The 24,557-nt window shown below is 38.0% G+C and overlaps 1 protein-coding gene across 1 annotated transcript; it reads right to left on the minus strand.

The window, feature by feature from the left end:
- Positions 1 to 4,115: 4,115 nt before the first annotated feature.
- On the minus strand, positions 4,116 to 17,892 carry LOC132626366 (glucan endo-1,3-beta-glucosidase, acidic-like). Its single transcript, XM_060341224.1, has 3 exons — positions 17,759 to 17,892; positions 16,054 to 16,386; positions 4,116 to 4,879 (listed from the first exon to the last, which is right to left on the minus strand). The coding sequence occupies exons 1-3, from the start codon at positions 17,841 to 17,843 to the stop codon at positions 4,245 to 4,247; spliced, it is 1,053 nt and encodes a 350-aa protein (XP_060197207.1). The 5' UTR covers positions 17,844 to 17,892; the 3' UTR covers positions 4,116 to 4,244.
- Positions 17,893 to 24,557: the final 6,665 nt, after the last annotated feature.

Consider the following 24,557-nt stretch of genomic DNA (forward strand, 5'->3'; position numbering starts at 1 on the left):
GGTTTGAAGAGAAATTTGGATGAAAATACATATATTTATCTTGTAGGATGTTGAGGATGTTGTTATTGATGTTGTTAGTATTAATTTCGGCTTCTTTACGGAAATAAAGTATTCAAATAGTCGTATCACAAGTTGGTTAGTTGAGAAATTTATAAGACATCGTGTGGGATGTTTTAGGAAGTATATTGGTATGGATAATGGTTTTGATGATGTTGGAATTGTTGATGTTGATTGGTTGTTGATATTATGATTTCAGGCTAGGCATATAAACGGGGGAGATGCTGCCCGAATTTCGACAGAATCCAAAAGGATTTTAATTAAAGTCTTGAGACAAGCATGATGACGAACCTAACAATGATATGAATGGTTGTATATGTAGATTACGAAGCTACGAATAATCTTAAGTGAATTGCAAGACAGGAAGTAAGTTGGAAGTCGAGAAATTATTTTCCAGGTATGTTAAGGCTAGTCCCCTTCTTTCTAAAGGCATGATCCTTTCGTTATAAATCTTTGTGTCGTACTCATAATATCATTGGTTCCGCAAATGCTAGAAGTCCACGAATTTCGTGATCCTTATAATATTATTGAGCTTCTAAAGGCATGATTCCGATGCTATGGCTTCATATATGTTTCCATATCTTCCTCGTTTTCAAAAGTTAAATGTTTACGACTCCAAGGCATAATTCTTTTCCTAATAATTCATAGTTGTTTTCCCAAAATGTCGTATTTTCCAAATCAGAGATTTATGATTCTGTGAGCTCTTATGATAACAGCGATGAGCATGTTTTTACAATGATAATGATGATGTCAAAGATGAGGATATTTTCTATGATGATGATGATTTTATGGCTAAAAGTCTCAAGTTATGAGATCAATGCTTTTATGAGATGATTTTATTCATAGAAATTTTCCATGTACATGAGCTTTACATTATTATGATGACTATGATGAGAACGATTTTATGTTGAAAGGTTCCAAGTTTATGATTTCATTGACAATATGAGAATATTGAGCTATCTTTTGACCTTTCTTAATTTTATTCATTGTTGTTGGTCTCACCTTATAATAATTTTTCCTTCAAGGTGAGACAAAATGACGATGATTATTCCATAATATAATCGGAGGTTACCGACCTTACGTCACTCCGATGTACTCATAGCTTTTATTTGGCTCTCATGCATGCTTTATATATATATGTATGTATTTTCTCACACCGCGTCGCGCTATAGTCGGCCGGGCAGGCACGTAGATGTGCACACCACTGCAGTGGGCATGTTATGATATTGCCCCGGACGCGGGCTAATGATGATAACACCGAGCCTTAATGGCCGGGCATGATACTATATATATGACACCGAGCCTTAATGGCCGGTCATGGTACTATGTATATGTATAAAAATATTTTTTTTTAAAGGCTAAGCATGCATGACATCCGCCTTACGAGGCATTCAGATGTACAGGTTATCTCTCTTATTCCTTGTTACTTTTCATATCTATGTTATGTTGTTACTCATGCCTTACATACTCAGTACATTATTCGTACTGACGCCCCTTCTTGTGGGCGCTGCGTTTCATGCCACGCAGGTGTATACAGATGAGTAGAGGATATGGCTAGAAGATGTTCCAGCTGGATTGGCGAGCTCCATTTCTTTTTGGAGTGTTGCCGAGTCAGAGTATGTATGTTATGGTATATTGATTTATGTTAGAGACTTTGCAAATAGAGTCATGTATACAGTATGTTAGTCTTGTAAGCGACTATTTAAGCCGATGTGTCATTGTGCATTACTTTACAGATTCATATGATTACAGATTTTATTTGATTCGAGAAAGACGAAAAGAATGTTTTCGAAAAGCTTCCATTATGCATTACATTTCATGACTTAAGAGTCCTATGAGATTATGAGGATAACGAGAACCAGTGGGTTCGCTCGGCTCTCAGTAAGGGTCGGGTGCCCATCATGCCCTATCAGGTTTGGGGTGCGACAGCTTATCATGCTTTCCCCATCAATATCTAACTCCCACATATGTTTCACTAATTAGAGTCTAACCGAAAGGTAAGCCGTAACCTACCTCGATGCCCAACTGGTGCCACAAATGGCCAAACCTGAGCCTTACCCTCACTAAGTGCCTTAGATCGCTCGGAGTATAACAATTAGCAATGCTAAATAAGCAAATGACTATAATAAACCAACTAATCGGAAAAAGAATTGATTCGAGAAAAATTAATCAAAATACCCCTAACGAGTCATGACGGCAAAATGGGAAATTAAGGGTGAAATTACCCTACCCATAGTCCCAACAATAATAATCCTTAATTACATGGGTTTCTAATCACATTAGACCCTTCAATTTCATCAATTAGTCAAAACCCCTAATTTAACCCTAAGTCTCATGATTAGATTCTTGAACTATAGAGCAATTCCATCCTAGAATGTATTGATCTACACTTTTAGATGATATAAACAGTAATTGAAGCAACACTTAATCAATTTATAAAAAAGGTTCATGAATAATACCATAAGTCCCATTACCCGCATACTAGGACCATAAATTACCATGGAAACTCAAAGAAAAAGGTAGTAAAGCTAGACAGTAGATTGGAACTTACCCCAGTAGATGATTTCCCCCCATACCTTCAAGAATCACCTCTCCTAGCCCTTGGAATTAGGTTTTAGGTGTTTTAGACTAATGATTCGAACTTAGGAAGATAAAATAAAGATCTAGTCCGTCGAGCCGTGGTGGTCAGACCATCTGCCATGGCGAAAATTCATTAAAGCATAGGCCCTCGCCATGGCAGTCAAGACCTTGCCATGGCGGCACTAAGCCCGCCATGGTGAACGCACCAGAAACTAGAAATCTGATTTTTCACAAGTTAATCGCAAAATTCCGACATCAGTTTGAGGCCTTCTGTACACAAACTAGATATGCACTCATACCTAAAAACATGCTACGAACTCACTCGTGGCCTCGAAATTCCCAATGGAGGTTTAATTTACCAAGTCAACCCCCAAACGGATAAAATCAAGTTTCCAACCAAGTGCCCATAACGCAACCAAATTCCTCGAGAACTGAACCATGCACCCCACCAAGTCATAATCGACCCTCCGGTCCTCACAAAATCGACGAAATTCCAAAAAAGGCTGGTTTACCTAAAAGTTAACTATTGGTAAAACGCTTTTCACTTTAAGGTTCTATTTCACATAGGTCATCATAAAACTGGCCCGACTACCTCGGGAACCATACCAACCATCCCCGCGGATCAAAATCGTACCCACATGTCTCGGGGAAGGTTTAACGGGGATAAATGGGTCAAAACTGCAACAACGACCAAACAGGTCGTTACACATGCGATTTCATCTCATAGATGAAATCCCAAATCATTCAAAAAGGCATGATTTGGGATTTCAAATCATGATTTCAAAAATTTTAATTGTAAAACTTGGGACATAAGTTTATATTTTGTAAAAAAAAAAGACTTATAAGTTGGTAGATATTTTTAACAATTACTCTCACCAACCTCATTAACTTCTACTAACCTTTATTTATGTGGGAGGATTATATTAAAGAGTAGTTACATTATTATTCATGTTAAAATTCTTTTTATTGAACTAAAGTTTGATCAATTGATGATATATTTTTCAAAAAGACCTTCTAGTTGCGTATTAATTTTGTTATGAACTATGACTTGCTCATTTGATAAGATTATATAAAAATTGAGATAGTTTTGATAGTTTTCACAACTTGTGAGATTTTTATGTCTATAAGAAAAAATACAACTTAAGAAATCCAAATTGTATGTCCAAACATGAGTTCATCTCATGGTTTCAACTCATGATTTCAAATCCTGTCCAAACGGCTCGCAATCATTTCAATCACTAACTACATACTAATTCTCAAACAAAAATATTAATGATTCTCAAGTTATTGTGAATTTAAATTTTTCTAAAGGTAAATACATATACAAACACATTTAGACTTGGCTTAGTACTATAGAAGCTCAATTGTGCTCTATATATGTTGTAGCCTATAATAAATTTGGTCGGACTCGACTCAATTTGGATCATCTCGATTCGATGCCCAACCTTCTTTGCTAGAGCAGAGTAAGAAAACAAAAATTGACAAATCTAAGTATAACATATTGATATCAAGGAAATATAAGAGGTACATTTTCTATTGAGGAGAAAGATATACCATTTCTCCTTATTATAATTCATATCACTATATATTTAAATAGATATGCTATATTAATTGAAATTGAGTTGATACTTAGGCCTCTGATCTGGATAAAAGAGTCCAAAATGTTTCTCACTGATTTTCCCTTGCTTTTGATTTTCGTCAAACATGGCGAACAAATAAGTTTCTATTGTCTTTCCAGGTTTCTTTGGAGTTCCTGCACCTCCTTTTACATGATTAATCAAATTCGTATAATAAGTCTGAGCATTTTCTATCGTTGCTGCAGGGTCTCCTTCAGAAGGCCACCCACTTTCCGATACAATAATCTCAATATTTTGTCCTCCAAGTTTCTCTGTAGCAAAATACATAGAATCCAAAAGGGCATCAAAAAGGTTTTGATATCCTGCATCATTTTTTTCTTGCTGATTGAACAATGCATAAGAAAACAGAATGTCAGCAGGGTTATCAATATGGCCAAAATAAGGGTAAATATTGGCTAAGAGTGGAAGGTTATTTTGTGCTAGAAATACTATTATGGGATTGATGAAGTTTTTGTATTCTTCGCGAAAAATACCATCTTTGGGTGGATAGGTGTTCGCTAATAGCCCTGAATATGTCGCGGTTGAGACTTTAATTTTATCTTGCAACCCTGCTGCTGATAACGCATTGCGAACGTTCTCCATCACGGGAGCAACATTGTCACGACCTACCCCGTAGGCCGCGGCTAGTGTCCGTGCTGGACACCCGGACGTAGCCCATAACCCAAACCGGCATATTAGCAGAATATATAAATATAAAAGTCAAATGGCGTCACTAACTATCACAGATGAACAGATATAGCACGTAGAAGTCGATAAGGCTATCACGGATCATATCAACCCAAAGCATATACAGAACCCACATGTATGTCTACAGACCTCTACAGAACACATCAGACTCATAAGACAGGACAGGGCCCCGTCGTACCCCTGAATAGCATAAATATGTAAAATGGCAAAAGACTGTACCAAAACGTAGGCTCCGGACAATAGAGCACTCCAATATAGCAGAATATAGTCCTAAGCAGGCGGATCGGCAAATCTGTCGTCTGTACCTGCGCGGCATGAAAACGCAGCCCCCAAAGAAAGGGGGTCAGTACGGAATAGGTACTGAATATGTAAAGCCTGAAGTACAGAAATAAAGTCATAGTCGAAACAGAACTTGCAGAAAAATGAGTGTAATATCTAGATTATCAAATGCATATTTCCAAAACATCAAGAACGTATGCAGAAACATATGCCATATCATATCCGGCCCCCGCCAAGGGACGCGGTGAACAGAACGTGGTCGCCACCCCGACACTGGCGCCACAACACATCATGCTCCAGAATAGGGAATAACCCCGTAACATAACATACCATATCAGATGGCCATATCATATCATATCAGAAAGTGTGTACATGGCACAGCATACTCCACAACCCATGTACAAGTAAACCTGCCCCCTCACATCGAGGCACGACGAACAATGCAGTGGAATACGCTTGACAACATATCCTGGCCCAGGCTCAGTGAAGGAAACATTGAGACATCCACGAGTGGAGTAGTGAGAAACTAATGCAATATGAGACATAATACATTTTACAAGGACTCGATGGAGTATTCCGAATAACAACCTTATTAATGAAACCGCACGATAGTCACGGTGCGTATGTTTCGGATATCGAAAATAGATTATGTGATAATAGTCTTCTTGGGATCATTTCCATATTCCAAAATAATTTATAAGACTCAATAGAATAACTTAAACAAGTGTCATTTAGTAGACAGAAGAGTAGTTAAGACGTTTCCTTTAAAACTTCTCAAAATAGGTTAAAATGCAATAAGGGTGAAATCGAGCATAGTGGGCCCACCTCGGGTCAACTAAAGTGATGGGCTCAATTTACGTACCTTAAGCCTATAGAGCCATCCCTGGAGATCTTAGAACAATTTCCTAACTCTCCAGGCAATTTGTGAAAGCTTACCAAATCCTTTCAACAAAACGTACTTATAGGATTCAATTCTATTGAATGAAAAAGGGACATTTTCAAATTCAGTTTTCTATGAACAGAATATCCCCCGAGGTTCAATTTCAAACCTAGTACATCTAGGACATGCCAACAGAAAGAAGGATAGCTTTACATACCTTTTTCGCGTCTTACGCCTCTCCAACTCAATCTCAATTTTCTCCAAAATCTGCATTTGGTCACAATTACCAACTATCAATTTCAAGCCTTTAGGACTTGAATCTTAAATTACACTTTTCTACAGAAATTTGGGCAACATCTCCCCTATAAATACCACATCCCCGAGATTTAACTCGGATCCAAACATCAACAATCAAACCAACAACAATACCAACAACATTAATAATCGACTAGAAACGCATTCTAACTTAAATAATCTTCTTTTCCAATAATGCAACAATTTCCAATCTAACTTGCATTTTCAAATCAATATCAACATTTCCATATACATTAACAATCAAGATCACTCCGATTCCATTCGGGAGCATTTCCTCTCTTTTAACATAATGTTTACAATTACCCCAAAATTTCCATAAAACCATAATTCTTTCGAAACTTCAAACTTTCAACATAAACATTCCTAACATATTTTTGTCACCTCGTTTCATTAACAATAATCATGATTTACACCTTAACACTTCATTTTCATAATATCATACAATCATTCTAAAATGACATAATCTTCTACATTCCATTTCAATACCAACTTAAACCATTTAACCTTCATTTACATGATAAGGATCACAACAACATAACTAACATATTAAACAAAATTAATTCAATTCCATTCTCACTTCCATACCACACGGCCAAACCCACATTCCCAACCTCCACCAATTCATTCAACTCTCATTTTTAATATCAAGTCCACCACAACTACAACTAGAACGCAACAAAAATTCAACTCATCACATGTATACAACACAACATACACACGGCCACATGCACCCATATACACCCACTTTGCAAACTTCTATATTTTCATAATTTCTACTTATTTCTACATGCTACAACACATATATGTATATTCCAAAGTAAAAGGAGCAAGATCTTACCTTTGTTCTTCCAATCTTCTTCACTAAACCCACTTGTTAATTTGAAGAAACAAGCTCCCTATCTTCCAAATTATCTACACCAAGTTGTAAAGGGTCCTAGAATTAGTGGAAATATCACAAGACAATAATTTTTGGATCAAGATTTTTGAGGGGCTAAAATTTGGCACCATGGCCGAATGGCTTCATCTTTTTGCTCTTGGTATTTTTGTTTTTCTCCTTATTAGATTTCTTGAAGCTTCTTTGGATAAATGATGAATATATAACCCTTTTTATCTTATTTAGCACATGGGAATTTAATTAAAAACCATGGGTTGGGCCTTGTACATGGCCGGCCACCCTCACTCACTTGGGCCTTAATTTTCATCATTTATTTTGAGCCCAATGACTTATGGATCCCATTTTGTAATTCCTGAAACTAATTTCCAAAATTTCAATTTTTGCCCCTAACTTTCCTCAACACTTCCATATTAATATTCTTTCATAAACAACTCATGTGTTAAGTAAAATCAATTATTACCTTATTTCTTACAAGTCAAAGTTATTTCCAATTTTTCAAATGTGCAAAAACACGGGATATAACATCCTCCCCCCCCCCCCCCCTTTAGAACATTCGTCCTCGAATGCTAGATTAGTCTTAGGGTCTATAAGTACTTCGGGGGAGTTTCTTTTTATGATCGGCTCATATGATACACATTCATCTTTGAATATAACCAAGTAAGGGATTTAGATTACCTGTGGGCATAGGGAACAAATGAGGATACTTCTTCTTCATTTCTTCTTCAGTTTCCCATGTCATCTCCTCCCTGTTATTGTTTCGCCACAGTACCTTAACGGAAGCTACATCTTTATTCCGCAATCTCCTTACCTGGCGATCCAGAATGGCTACCGGCTGCTCTTCGTAAAATAGTTCCTCCGTCACCTGAATATCATCTGCTGGAAATATTCTGGAAGGATCACCGACACATTTGCGGAGCATGGATACATGAAATACCGGATGTACCGCTTTCAGATCAGATGGTAGATCTAGCTCATAGGCGACATTCCCAATCTTTCGAATAATCTGATAAGGCCCAATATATCGCGGACTAAGCTTACCCTTTTTGCCGAATCGCATTACGCCCTTCATGGGCGACACCTTCAGGAATACCCAGTCACCAACCTGGAACTCCAAAGGTCGACGCCGTTTATCAGCATATGACTTCTGTCGACTCTGGGCTGTTAATAGTCGCTCTCGGATAAGTTTCACCTTATCGACTGCCTGCTGGATCATATCTGGGCCTATCAATTCTGTTTCGCCAACATCGAACCAGCCGATCGGTGACCTGCATTTTCTGCCATACAGAGCCTCGTATGGTGCCATCTGGATGCTAGAATGGTAGCTGTTATTTTAAGCAAACTCTATCAACGGTAGATGATCATCCCAGCTACCTCTGAAATCAATAACACAGGCCCGAAACATATCTTCTAGCGTCTGTATAGTGCGCTCGGCCTGCCTGTCGCTCTGAGGATAGAATGTTGTGCTCAGACTCACCTGAGTCCCTAATCCTTCCTGAAAAGATCTCCAGAAGTTAGCCGTGAACTGGGCACCTCTGTCAGTGATAATAGATATAGGAACTCCATGAAGCCTCACTATTTCTTTAATATATAGCCTGGCATAATCCTCAGCTGAATAAGTAGTCCTGACGGGGAGGAAATGGGCTGATTTTGTCAGCCTATCAACAATAACCCATATGGAGTCATACTTCCGTGGAGTGCGAGGCAAACCTGTAATGAAGTCCATATTAATTATCTCCCACTTCCAGGTCGGAATTTCCATTGCTTGTAACAGTACACCCGGCTTCTGATGTTCAATCTTAACCTGCTGGCAATTCGGACACTGGGCAACGAACTCTGCGATATCCCGTTTCATGCCATCCCACCAGTATAGGCATCTGAGGTCATGATACATCTTCGTCGATCCAGGATGAACAGAATAGCGAGCATAGTGTGCCTCGCTCATAACCTGCTGCCGTAGCCCTGCAATATCAGGTACACACAACCTGCCTCTGTACAATAATATTTCGTCCGGTGTAAACTCGAACGGAGTCTTCTCCTTTTCATGGGTTGTGTCTCTGTACTGTGCTAAAACAGGATCTTCATATTGGTACCGCTTAATATCTTCCCTAATAGATGATTCAGAAACCCCTCGGACAGAAATCCGCGTACCTCCAGAATCGGCCAGACGCACTCCAAGATTAGCCAGCTGGTGAATATCACGTACTATCTCTTTCTTTACTGGTTGTAAATCTGCCAAGCTACCCATAGACTTGCGGCTGAGTGCATCTGCAACAACATTGGCTTTGCCCGGATGATACAGAATATCAACATCATAGTCTTTCAGCAGCTCTAGCCTCCTCCTCTGCCGCAAATTCAGCTCCTTCTGCTTAAAGATGTACTGGAGACTCTTATGATCTGTATAAATATCAACATGGACACCATATAGATAGTGCCTCCATATCTTCAAGGCATGGATTACCGCTGCTAGCTCCAGATCATGGGTGGGATAATTCTTTTCATGCTTTTTGAGCTGCCTGGAAGCGTAAGCTATAACTCTGCCGTGCTGCATCAATACACAGCCAAGCCCCACACCGAAAGCATCACAATAAATAACATACCCATCTGGTCCCTCTGGAAGAGTCAGGACTGGAGCTGTAGTCAACTTCTCTTTCAGCAACTGGAAACTTCGTTCACAAGCATCAGTCCACTGGAACTTAGCTCTCTTCTGAGTTAGCCTCGTTAAAGGCGCTGAAATCGAAGAAAACTTTTCCACAAATCTTCTGTAATAGCCTGCTAATCCCAGAAAACTACGTACCTCCGTGGGCGTCGTGGGTCTAGGCCAATTCTTTACGGCCTCAATCTTCTGTGTGTCCACCCGGACACCATCAGCTGCAATAATATGTCCTAAGAATGCCACTGAAGCCAGCCATAATTCACATTTAGAGAATTTAGCATATAATTTCTGATGCCGAAGTACCCCAAGTACCGCTCTCAGATGATCTGCGTGTTCCTCCTCTGACCGTGAATAAACCAGAATATCGTCAATAAATACAATTACGAACATATCCAAAAACGGCCTGAATACCCGATTCATCAGATCCATGAATACCGCTGGAGCATTAGTCAGCCCAAAAGACATAACTCTGAATTCATAATGCCCATAGCGAGTCCGGAATGCTGTCTTAGGAATATCAGCCTCTCGTACCCGTACCTGGTGATAGCCTGACCGCAGATCTATCTTCGAAAAACACTTAGCGCCCTGCAACTGATCAAACAAATCATCAATCCTGGGGAGGGGGTATTTATTCTTTATGGTTACCTTATTTATCTGCCGATAATCAATACACATACGCAGTGACCCATCTTTCTTCCGTACAAATAATACCGGGGCTCCCCAAGGCGAAGTGCTGGGTCTGATGAAGCCTTTTTCTAACAGATCCTTCAGCTGCTCTTTCAATTCTTTTAATTCTGCAGGTGCCATTCTGTACGGGGGAAAAGATATAGGCTGAGTGTCTGGCAGCAAATCACTAGTAAAATCTATCTCCCGCACCGGAGGAAGACCTGGAAGCTCATCCGGGAATACATTTGGAAATTCATTAACCACTGGAACTGACTGAAGAGTCGGTGCTTCTGCTTTCAAGTCTTGTACACGAACCAGATGATAAATATACCCTTTTCTGATCATCTTCCTCGCCTTAAGGTATGAAATAAACTTACCTTTCGGCGATGCTGTATTACCTGCCCACTCTATAACTGGCTCCCCAGGAAATTGGAAACGAACCACCTTTTTCTGGCAATCAACATTAGCATAACAGGAAGCTAGCCAGTCCATACCCATAATAACATCGAATTCAATCATATCTAACTCCACCAAATCTGCCTTAGTATCTCGGCCACATACAATTACAGAACAATCTTTATATACCTGTCTCGCTATAATAAAGTCCCCAATCGGTGTGGCTACTTCAAATGGCTCTATAGGTTCGGGCGTTATACCAATTTTACTAGCGACGAGAGGGGAAATATATGACAGAGTCGAACCTGGATCAATCAATGCATATACAGACCGAGAGAAGACCAATAATGTACCTGTAACAACATTTGGCGACGCCTCCTGATCCTGGCGGCTGGCCAAAGCATAAATGCGGTTCGAAGGACCGCTAGTACTGGAAACTCCACCACGGCCTCTGCCGCGACCTGCTGGTGCTGATGTACCCGGCCTCGTAGGGCGCATAGCCACCGAAGAAGATGATGACCCAACGGCTGATCCGGTAGGCTGCGCTGCACCACCCAAATTACCCTTATACGGGCAATCTCTCACAAAATGGCTCCTGGCGGCCACAAGAAAAACAAGCACCTGTGGCCCGGTAGCACTCTCTAGGATGGTATCTCCCACAATAAGAACACTGAGGCTTGGGTGGCCTCATCTGGCCGGAACTCCTGTCTACTCGCGAACCTGAAGCCCTGGAGCTCTGGCCTGCTCCTGAATACCCTGGGCTATCAACTCTCCGACCTGTAAACTGTGGAGGTGTGCTCTGTGCTGGCTGGGAAGAATGTCTGCTAGCCTGCGGCTGCTGCTGGGGCTGGCTGCTCCGAAAATCCCCAGAATACCCAGCTGACCTGGCCCTCTTGGGCCGTCTCCAATCCTGGCTCCTGTCGGGCTGATGTCCCCTGTGCCGGTCCTCCATACCATGGGCGTGCGCCTGTATACGAGCAATATCCATACCGGGCTGAGCGGCCAACACCAAACAACTATCGACCAAATAATCGTCCAGCCCCATAATATACCGGTGCATCCTGTCAGTCATAGTAGCTACCATAGCAGGTGCATATCGGGCCAATGAGTCAAACTCCAAACTATAATCTCGAACGCTGCGGCCTCTCTGTCTCAGCAATAGAAATCTGTCAGCCCTAGCCCGTCGCAACTCCGGAGGCAGAAAATGGCCAAGAAAAGCCTCAGTAAACTCATCCCAGACTGCTGGGGGAGCATCGTCGCCTCTGGATAACTCCCAGCACTCGTACCAATTAGCTGCTACATCATACAACCGGTATGAAGCCAACTCAACTGACTCGGTCGCAGAAGCCTTAATCAAGTTTAACATACGCCGCATCTTTCTGATAAACTCCTGGGGATCCTCCTCGGGCTTTGTCCCGAAGAACTCTGGAGGATTACAGGTCAGGAACTCACGAGCTCTCGAACTGTCACGTCTGTCTGCACGGTCACCTCCCAATCCGTGCCTCTGAACCTGTCCCGCCACCAATCTGGTCAGCAACTGGACCGCATCTCTCAGGGCCCTATCCTCCGCTCCTGGCTGTGGAGCTGGGGGCTCAGGTGCTGCAGCCTCTGGGGCTACTGGTGAAGCCTCCCCCTGATCCATAGTGGCAGCGGCTGGTGCTCCCGACTCCTCTGATGATGATGATGTAGTAGAGTCTGCTGGCCGGGGCGCAGTATCACGCATAATCTGAGCAAGGGTCCGGGTAACTTTCTGAGCCCGGCTAGTCTCTCCGGCCACTGTTGACTTGCCCTTCTGGCAGCTGTCGCCTTTTTCGGAGGCATGGCTGAAAACAAAACAATTCGTTAGGGAGGAATCATCCTGATAATATCGCTCTATCGCACGATCTAAGATAAGAAGGAAGGGTAGCATCCTAAATGCCCTGTAGCCTCCTGTCTATAGATGTGGTGCACGACACACCGATAAACAGGACTCTACTAGACACGGTCTGTAGACATTCCGAGGACGAACAGCTCTGATACCACTTTTGTCACGACCCACCCCGTAGGCCGCGGCTAGTGTCCGTGCTGGACACCCGGACGTATCCCATAACCCAAACCGGCATATTAGCAGAATATATAAATATAAAAGTCAAATGGCGTCACTAACTATCACAGATGAACAGATATAGCACGTAGAAGCCGATAAGGCTATCACAGATCATATCAACCCAAAGCATATACAAAACCCACATGTATGTCTACAGACCTCTACAGAACACATCAGACTCATAAGACGGGACAAGGCCCCGTCGTACCCCTGAATAGCATAAATATGTACAATGGCAAAAGACTGTACCAAAACGTAGGCTCCGGAAAATAGAGCACTCCAATATAGCAGAATATAGTCCTAAGCAGGCGGATCGGCAAATCTGTCGTCTGTACCTGCGCGGCATGAAAACGCAGCCCCCAAAGAAAGGGGGTCAGTATGGAATAGGTACTGAATATGTAAAGCCTGAAGTACAGAAATAAAGTCATACTCGAAACAGAACTTGCAGAAAAATGAGTGTAATATCCAGATTATCAAATGCATATTTCCAAAACATCAAAAACGTATGCAGAAACATATGCCATATCATATCTGGCCCCCGCCAAGGGACGCGGTGAACAGAACGTGGTCGCCACCCCGACACTGGCGCCACAACACATCATGCTCCAGAATAGGGAATAACCCCGTAACATAACATACCATATCAGATGGCCATATCATATCATATCAGAAAGTGTGTACATGGCACAGCATACTCCACAACCCATGTACAAGTAAACCTGCCCCCTCACATCGAGGCACGACGAACAATGCAGTGGAATACGCTTGACAACATATCCTGGCCCAGGCTCAGTGAAGGAAACATTGAGACATCCACGAGTGGAGTAGTGAGAAACTAATGCAATATGAGACATAATACATTTTACAAGGACTCGATGGAGTATTCCGAATAACAACCTTATTAATGAAACCGCACGATAGTCACGGTGCGTATGTTTCGGATATCGAAAATAGATTATGTGATAATAGTCTTCTTGGGATCATTTCCATATTCCAAAATAATTTATAAGACTCAATAGAATAACTTAAACAAGTGTCATTTAGTAGACAGAAGAGTAGTTAAGACGTTTCCTTTAAAACTTCTCAAAATAGGTTAAAATGCAATAAGGGTGAAATCGAGCATAGTGGGCCCACCTCGGGTCAACTAAAGTGATGGGCTCAATTTACGTACCTTAAGCCTATAGAGCCATCCCTGGAGATCTTAGAACAATTTCCTAACTCTCCAGGCAATTTGTGAAAGCTTACCAAATCCTTTCAACAAAACGTACTTATAGGATTCAATTCTATTGAATGAAAAAGGGACATTTTCAAATTCAGTTTTCTATGAACAGAATATCCCCCGAGGTTCAATTTCAAACCTAGTACATCTAGGACATTCCAAGAGAAAGAAGGATAGCTTTACATACCTTTTTCGCGTCTTACGCCTCTCCAACTCAATCTCAATTTTCTCCAAAATCTGCATTTGGTCACAATTACCAACTATCAATTTCAAGCCTTTAGGACTTGAATCTTAAATTACACTTTTTTACAGAAATTTGGGCAACATCTCCCCTATAAATACCACATCCCCGAGATTTAACTCGGCTCCAAACATCAACAATCAAACCAACAACAATACCAACAACATTAATAATCGACTAGAAACGCATTCTAACTTAAATAATCTTCTTTTCCAATAATGCAACAATTTCCAATCTAACTTGCATTTTCAAATCAATATCAACATTTCCATATACATTAACAATCAAGATCACTCCGATTCCATTCGGGAGCATTTCCTCTCTTTTAACATAATGTTTACAATTACCCCAAAATTTCCATAAAACCATAATTCTTTCGAAACTTCAAACTTTCAACATAAACATTCCTAACATATTTTTGTCACCTCGTTTCATTAACAATAATCATGATTTACACCTTAACACTTCATTTTCATAATATCATACAATCATTCTAAAATGACATAATCTTCTACATTCCATTTCAATACCAACTTAAACCATTTAACCTTCATTTACATGATAAGGATCACAACAACATAACTAACATATTAAACAAAATTAATTCAATTCCATTCTCACTTCCATACCACACGGCCAAACCCACATTCCCAACCTCCACCAATTCATTCAACTCTCATTTTTAATATCAAGTCCACCACAACTACAACTAGAACGCAACAAAAATTCAACTCATCACATGTATACAACACAACATACACACGGCCACATGCACCCATATACACCCACTTTGCAAACTTCTATATTTTCATAATTTCTACTTATTTCTACATGCTACAACACATATATGTATATTCCAAAGTAAAAGGAGCAAGATCTTACCTTTGTTCTTCCAATCTTCTTCACTAAACCCACTTGTTAATTTGAAGAAACAAGCTCCCTATCTTCCAAATTATCTACACCAAGTTGTAAAGGGTCCTAGAATTAGTGGAAATATCACAAGACAATAATTTTTGGATCAAGATTTTTGAGGGGCTAAAATTTGGCACCATGGCCGAATGGCTTCATCTTTTTGCTCTTGGTATTTTTGTTTTTCTCCTTATTAGATTTCTTGAAGCTTCTTTGGATAAATGATGAATATATAACCCTTTTTATCTTATTTAGCACATGGGAATTTAATTAAAAACCATGGGTTGGGCCTTGTACATGGCCGGCCACCCTCACTCACTTGGGCCTTAATTTTCATCATTTATTTTGAGCCCAATGACTTATGAATCCCATTTTGTAATTCCTGAAACTAATTTCCGAAATTCTAATTTTTGCCCCTAACTTTCCTCAACACTTCCATATTAATATTCTTTCATAAACAACTCATGTGTTAAGTAAAATCAATTATTACCTTATTTCTTACAAGTCAAAGTTATTTCCAATTTTTCAAATGTGCGAAAACACGGGATATAACAAACATATTGCGCATATTGACCGGTATTTGTACCGGGATCAACTTCATTTCCGACAGCTATATATTTAAATTTAACATCTGGGATATAACTTCTTACATTATCTTGGACCCAAGCATTGGCACTTGAAGGATTAGTTAGGGCTTCAAGATCTTGATTTGGGACATCAAGAATTATTTCAATATTACTACCTTTGAGTGCATTAAAGACGTTTTTATCTGGGTAGTAGATTCTCATTTTTTTTAATGCCATTAGCATTGTATAGTTTATGACATCTTGCTCTGATGGTAAATTGTTGGCAATTTTTCCATAGCATACTCCAACCGACTGCACTCCTGCATTTATGAGGGGGAAAACATCAAAATAATAGTTATAATAATAACAAGGCTAATGGCGATTAATAGTTGAAAAACAGCCTATTTAGGAGCTGATTTTCTTTTTTCTTTTTTTCATCCGCACGCGCCTAAACGACAGTGTAGCCATGGTCTTTGTCACATCGATGTCTAAGGGAGTAAATACTGTCAAATAGCCAAGTTCAAGGGGGATAACTAAGACTACTAGTAGTTTAGGTATGCAACTATTAATTCGTGCCAAGTTTAAGAGAGTCTTTAGCTATTTTGCCTAACAATAACAACACCTCAATAAAAACAAATTGAGATCAGTTATACAAATGCTCACTGGCCATATTTCTCTATTTATATTTTTCTTAGGCAAGCATTACACACAATAAAATAAAATAAAACAAAGCACTAGAAATTCTCTATATTATCTATTGGCGTGGTGTCAAAACAACTATTTGGAAAAGATCAATTCAGGATGGTTGGTTAATACCTCCATAAAGAAATTATGTTTTGGTTTGCAAGGATTATTTTGAGACATTAGTTGAAGTCTATAAAATACATTTTGTAAAGATCTTTGTAAATGTCACAGACTCTCGATTGCGTCTGTATTTTATGTCCTTATCAATAGGACCTACTGCACCCTCCTGGAATAAGGTAAACGCGGATTAGCTCACTAAAATATGTAGTGCTTTTCACTTGGACTTTTAACTCGTTTTACACTAACAGTGACAAAATTGTTATATTATCAGGTCACCAAGAAGTAATTACATGCAATTATTTATAATAAGTAGGATTAGTAATCTAGAAAATAAGGTAGGTTATCTCCCACGATATATTAAAATGCTCCTAATTAATAGAATAAAAATTTACATTACTAGTGTGTATAAGTAAATCCACATGATACAAGCAGTGGCGGATGCAGATGCAATATCCAGGCACTGGGTCCAGATGAACCTTGTAGTTCTAATGTGGAGCATAAATTTATGTATAGAAAATTACTAAAATTGTAACAAATAGTACGCTTGAATCCATAATTTAAAAATATAATGAGCTCAATATTAAAAACCAAGGATTGAAGCCACAAAATTTAAATATTGAATCTGCCTCTAAATACAAGGTGCGTATACAATTAAACATCTCTATAACAGTATCGTTTTTTCTGATATTTTTTTGTTGTTATAACTAAATGCTATTATAGAGAATACATAACATAACATGAAAGATCGATTCCACATAAAATATGATTGTTATAACTAAATGTTGTTATAGAGGATGATTGTTATGGAGAGGTCATACAATATATATATATATATGTAGCATACGTGAGTGCGTGTGTGAGAGAAAGAAGAGGGAGATCGAGAGAGACCTTTCATTTGGGTACTGCACATTAACAGCCCAACAAGCAAAATGGAAGCTGCAGGAAATAACCCGTTTTTACTGCAAAAAGCCATAGCAAAATTGGAACTGAGAAGAGTAAGAAAACTTATAAAAAATACTTGAGCTGATATTGTGTGTTAAGGAACCATCAAATTGCTTCTTATATAGGCAAGAATAAGAAGAATAAGAAGACCAAGAAATTAGACAGTGTGGAAAAGCCAAGTCAAGTTAGGCAGTGTGGAAATCCCAAGTCAAGTTGCCCTGTGAAGCACGTCAAGGAACTAATAGTAAAATTTAGTCTAGAATAATCAAGTCTGTCACCCAGTGAATCGCACGTCATGGAATATGTCAGATTAAGAAAAAAGGATGTGGAAAGTTCAAATCTAGCTAGTAGGTGAATGGAAACATTTAAATGTACGAGAAAAAAATGGTTGATTCAATTTAATTCCATAAGAAAAAAAAACAAACCCTGAATTTGCACTCATCCCTCTCCATTAATCTGTAGTACTCCCTCCGTTTCAATTTATATGAACCCATTTGACGAGGCACGACATTTAAGAAAGAGAGAAGACTTTTGAAACTTGTAGTTCAAAATAAGCCTTGAAAATTTGTGTGGCTATAAATCATTCATAAAGTGAATTTGTTTCCAAATTAGGAAACAGGTCATTCATTTTGGCACGAACTAAAAAGGAAATAGGTTCAAACAAATTGAAACAGAGGGAGTATTAAATACCAAGTCATCCCTTTTGTCATTTATTTTTTGTTGTTGTTCTGGTTCTTTTTCAGTTATTGAGGTATCCATGTTGTCCTCCCCACCCTTAGGTTTTATGGGATCCTGTATACTACTCTTCTCATTGTTGCTGAATTTGTACTGGTTTGGTTCTGCATCATCTTCCCTTGTATGTCTTTAATGCTATTTCCTTGAGCACTCTGATTTCCTTCTGCTAAGATATTTTTAAAGGCACTTTTTCCTCTCTTCCTAACCATTGTTTGCCATTCATCCTCATTGGTTTGATCATTAATCTCCATGGTGCTGTCTTGAGGGATGAGTGCAAATTCAGGCTTTGTTTTTTCAGGGTTGATTCAATTTAATACTATAGATTTTAGGATTTGACACGGGTACAAAGAAGAATGAGCTCCACTCTACTTTCTTTCTCATTTTATTTTATCATTTTACAAGTATTTTCATTTGTAATATCATCATGGAATGAATATGGTGATGATCATAAACTATCGGGTTCTTTCTAGTTCTTATTTCGTACATGTTTACTAGTAATAGAAAAGGTGCTTGACTCATTAAGATTTGTAAGGTAAGACCTAGCACCCCTTACTTGTACTTGTACTTTTTTTTTTTTTTAGATTCTTTTATTATTAATAAAAAGGTTAGTCGGGATGAATACTTGAGTGGTCCAATATTTGCAAAAAAAAATTATTAATTTGAACTATCCGAGATGACATAGCTTGAATGAAATTTGTAAGTTGTTATAATGTAAAGTTCTTAGTCTCCTTCATAATAAATAAATTAATTAACATATGTACTTATGTTCTTATAAATTAAACTGCCAAAGATTTTTTTCTTTATATTTTAAATTCTAAACATATAATGGCACAAACTTCACTATAAATTTGCTAATCCAATTTTATAGTTCCCTCGTAAACATTGGTTCCCTTTTTTGTGGGTGACCAAAATTCCAAAACTGATTTAAATTTTTCTTTCTAAACGTAGACTTCGAATAGCTTCATATATAGACTGATAGACAAGAAGAAGAAGACCAAGAAAGAAATTGTTATTCTCGAAGAAAATTCAGTTGCCCTGTGACGCAGTTCAGAGATGGGAATCTCTTTGTCCCAATTTGTGTGTCACAATTTGTATTCAAGAATAAAACTTTTCAATTTTGATAATGAATTCAAACATGAAATCTTTAAATTTTTTGATTTTTTTTTATATATTTGAAGATTATGAAAAAAGTACTATAAGTCTATAATAACTGAAAATTCATAGTTATACGGTATATAACAAAATTGCGATTTTAAAGAACTTCGTTTAACCCATGATAATTCAAACCATATAAATTGAGACGGCATTAGTATAATTTTGTCAAGTCGAATACCAAGTCATACCTAGTGAAGCACGTCATGGAGTATATTAGTATATTAAAATGTGATCTTTGTCGCATATGAAGAAACATTAAAAACAAATGCAGAAAGTTAGAATCTAGTGCTGTGACGGAGTCATTGAATTGTACGAGAATAAATGGCTAATTCCATTCAATTCGAGGAAAAAGGTCGTGTTACCCTATATTAAGTGAAATTGAGCGATTTTGCATTTCGTTAGAGTTTTGGTCTGGTATAAATATTTACCGTTAGGAAGATATAATTTACCTTAACTCCTAAAGACATTTTAGCTTGAGGATAATTTAAAATTTTATTGAAATGTTGAGGGAGTAAATTTGAATCTTTTTACTAGAAAATTTTAAAACACATGAAACCTACTCATTTTGCGCTGCAGTTTCCTTCATTACAATGGCAAACACAAGACAATTTGTTAACAATAATTAACTAAAGGTGTAATGGTGGGACAAAATTAAAAAATTTCGCAAGAACTTACTCAGAGAGTCGCCCGCGAGATAGCTATTCATTGTTTCCTGTTTTGCATATGTTGCAAAAATAGGTTTGTTTAGGTTTCGGGCAACGAAAATCACATATATGTCCTTAGCTTGCAACATAAGTCGGTTTTTTTCACGATCGCAAGTTTGTTGTGACGATCTAGTATGATTTCTGAGTGATTCAACATGACAGCTAGGTTGCATATATCATTAAGTCATACAAATTTGACATGACTTATATCATTTTCCTTTCTTGAAATCATGACGATCCAGCATGAATAGTGAGTAATTCAATAGGGCAATTTAGGTGAATATAACATGTAGTCATATCGGTATTGTGTTTTTAAATTGTATTTTTTTCTCTCTCTTTTTTTTTTTTTTTTTTTTTTGATGGTATTGCATTCATGCAACCTCAAAAATAACTCTTTAAAAAAACCTATTTCAAGAAAAAAGGATCAGTTTAAATGATTCTAGTTCATTCATTTCTTTAAATAAATTTCACTCACCAATCACGGTAGGGTGAACTTGGAATAAAACGCCATATTTACTTGGCTCATTAGCTACATACACTTCATCTAGAAAACATACTCAAAAAGTCAATTTATGCTAATGAGTGGGGATTGCTAGGTGGGGTGTTTGGACATGTAGTTGGGGGTGTCAAAAAGAATTTTTAAAACCCGACTAAATCGATTGAAAAGGAATAACCGGGTTGAATAATAAGCATCAGTTTTTGATTTTGTATAAAGAACTGAAAAAACTACTTAATAATGTAGAAAAGTACACACAAATTTATACTTCTCCATTCCAATTTAAGTGTGTTACATTTCTTTTTCATTTGTCCAACAAGAATGTCTCTTTCTGTATTTAGTAAGTTGAAAAAAACATCATACATGTAAGTTTATAACCACAAGATTGAAAATACATTTTAGTATATTATACACATCTTTAATTTAAGAACACAAGATTCAAAAATCTCTTTTTATTTCTTAAACTTTGTGTCTAGTCAAACTATGACACTTAAATCTGGACGAATGGAGTTTTTAATTTGAATACACTAAATTGTGGATGTCCTAGGGTTTGCCCTGAATTTCCTACAATATTTGAATTTTATCATAATTGTGTTTTATTTCATAAAGGATTTCTTGGTAGAAAATGTTTTCTTTGTGGAAAAGGACTCTACCATATTTATCCGTTTTCTTGGATGAGAAGTTTTAAACTTCTATAAATAGAAGATTTATTATTTTCATTCATAACACAGAAAAGCATCCATAATGTAGTCATTAAAAGAGTTTCCTTTAGGGGAAGATTATTCTCTCATAGTTTTAATGTTTTCTTTTTTATATTAGTTTTTCAATATGTAGGTCACTTGACCAAATCATACTGACTTCAAATCCCTAAATCTCGTAAATAGGGTACATAAAATTGGAAGAAATTATTATTCTTAATGGAAAATTATTAGTTCCGGAAACATGGCTCGAATACCACATGTAAGGATTTTAGCAATTTTAGATTGTGGTTTATAAACAATCTATACAAAATCCTATCGATAATTTCAGAATTGTGGAACTACAAGATTTTCACAATCATAAGATAAAAGAATTTCAGTCAAGAAAACATGTCAAAATCGGCCATAATGATCTTGACTTAATCGAGTGGAAGCGAAAGAACTTGATCTTCTTTGGAAACTCTTTTCTCTCTGTTTTCCTTTACTGGTTTCTTTTAGAATAGTGTGTTGATGGAGTATACGCTATTCCAAATTTAAAGACAAAAAGAGAGGACCCATAACTGTGTTGGGGAGTTACAACTCCTCTATCCCACTCTCCATCACGTGAGGAGGGAATTCGTTATACCACAAGTTAACTTCTCAATAATATCCAATTTAATTTAGCAATTTAATATTTATTAAACAAATAAATAATACGTGGGACACAACTTACAAATCTACGATTTATGTTTTTCTCACCGACTTTCAGTGGAAAATAGCCACAGAAAATTTTTCAGTGGAAAAAAAAATTATTTTTTAGTAGTGCAAGTCTTAGACCCTAGTGACACGTTTTTAAGTCTAAAGAGCAAAATAACACAAATAAATGGAGTACGCAAATTACGTTGTAAAGACTTTTTGCAATAGATAGTTCTAAGAAATAAGTAGTTCTGTGAAATATGTAATCATTTTCTTAGAATTTAGGTAGCCAAAGTGATAAATTATGCCTATGATTTTTATTATTTTGATGATTTGACAAATATGTATAAAGAACTACATACACTGGGGGGGGGGGGGGGTAGGGGGTAGGGGGGGTAGGGGGGGTTATTGTTGTCTAGTTATATTAGAATTTGTGATATCATGAGAGATCAAGTGAGAGACCAGGTAAGGAATCATATCTCTGTCCGTACAAAGGTCAACATTACAGCTGCAAAGTTGTTGGCACAGCAACAGCAGTACAGCAACGCAACAACAGAGTTGTTGTGTCTTGAACAATGATCCAAGGTTTATGACTTGTCACTCTCACCTTGTCTCTCCTCTTATATATACAACATATCCCAAGGGAAACATTATCCCTGCAATTTCGAAAATTGTTTAGATCTTAGGCGCAAGTCTCCACCTTTCAAGGTGTGTTCAAGAACAAGGCTTCAACAGATTCAAGGACCTGTTCTCTACGACTGAAGATGTGTTAAGTCCTAGGAGTGTTAAGTCTTTCGTTCTTTTGTTCTATAACTTGTAAACCTACTCTTCTCAAAGAAAGTTGTTTTGTAGGTAGCTTAATTCTCAGAAGAATTTGTTGTAGGTAGTTCGCCTCTTCAAGCTTTTGAGTGGTACTCTTGTCTAGAAGTAGTCAAGGTGTATTATTTTGTTTGGCTAGAGGTAGTCAAACCTTGTTGAGTGCTTGGCTAGAAGTAGTCAAGAGTTGCTTACAATAGGGTTATTGTAAGGGTGAGGGATTAAGTGTATTAATTTCTAGGTTGCAAGAGTTGTAATCTGAAAGTTGCTCAGTGTAGTGGAGTTGAAATCCCACTTGGTAGGTCGTGGTTTCTAATTCCTTGAACAAGGAGTTTTCCACGTAAATATTCTATGTCATTTACTTTCTGCACTGCATAAGGAAACTAGTAGATAACCAGGTCCTTTCATACATTGTTTGGTGGACGCATAGCGTTGTTTGATGGACGCATAACGTATAACAATTGATATCAGAGCAGGTGTTTTCTAAAGGGTTAACGCCTGGAAAGAATCTCTCAAATGGTTGTCTCACCAAACTCAAATAGAAAGCACAATGGTCAGTGGAAGACAAGTGAAGTGGTTGACAAGGATCTGAAAAAGAAGAAAGAAGAAGAAGAAGCAGCAGCAGCCTGTCATCAAGACTGCCAGAAGTAAAACAAGCTGTCATGGATTTGAAGATAGAGATGATCATGAAGGAGCATATGTCTCAGTTGTTGATCAAAGATCTTTGAGATATGGATCTGAAGATGAAGATGAAGATGACGATGAGGTAACGTGTCTTGACATTCAGAAAAACTTGAAAAATTACTCCCCAAAAAGGCTGATGTCATTAATAAGTGTATTACTTGATGCGTATCACAACCTCATAAAAGAAAGGAGAGTCTTCATCAGAGAACTCGGTGAGCTAAAAGAAGAAAGAAATGACATAGTAGAGACCGTTATAGGTTTGAAGGATAAGCTTGATGAAAGGTCTAGTGAAAGATCCATGCAATAAAGTCTGCTCAACAAAAAGGTATACGCACCCTCCAAAGGAAAAAAAGAAACCAGTAAGATGCATCTTGAGGTTGAAAAGAACTTAACAAAACTAAGATGAATCTCACTGCTGCTCTTGAAAGGAATGAACAGCTTCAAGAAGACTTAAAAAGGATAAAAATTGATCTTGATATGTCATTCAGATGGACCTATTCCTCTGAGATGATCAACTTTATGGACAAGAGCAACATGAGAATGAGGGAAGGCTCTGGAGGTCAAAAGGATAAATCTCTCTACACTCCACATAGAAAGTATGTTACTACTTCCGAAAGGTGGTTACAAACTCACTGTGATCAAACAGGTCTATGTGAAGATACATGCAAGTCTAAAATTCAAGTTGTTCAAAAAGATAAGAAATTATTTTAAAAGAAATCTGGAACAAAGAGACCTAGTCTTCGAAAAAAGAAGAATGTGCAGCCTGCATAGGCAAACAGAAG

The sequence above is a fragment of the Lycium barbarum genome, chromosome 2 (genome assembly GCF_019175385.1).
Source record: "Lycium barbarum isolate Lr01 chromosome 2, ASM1917538v2, whole genome shotgun sequence".
Classification (NCBI taxonomy): Eukaryota; Viridiplantae; Streptophyta; class Magnoliopsida; order Solanales; family Solanaceae; genus Lycium; species Lycium barbarum.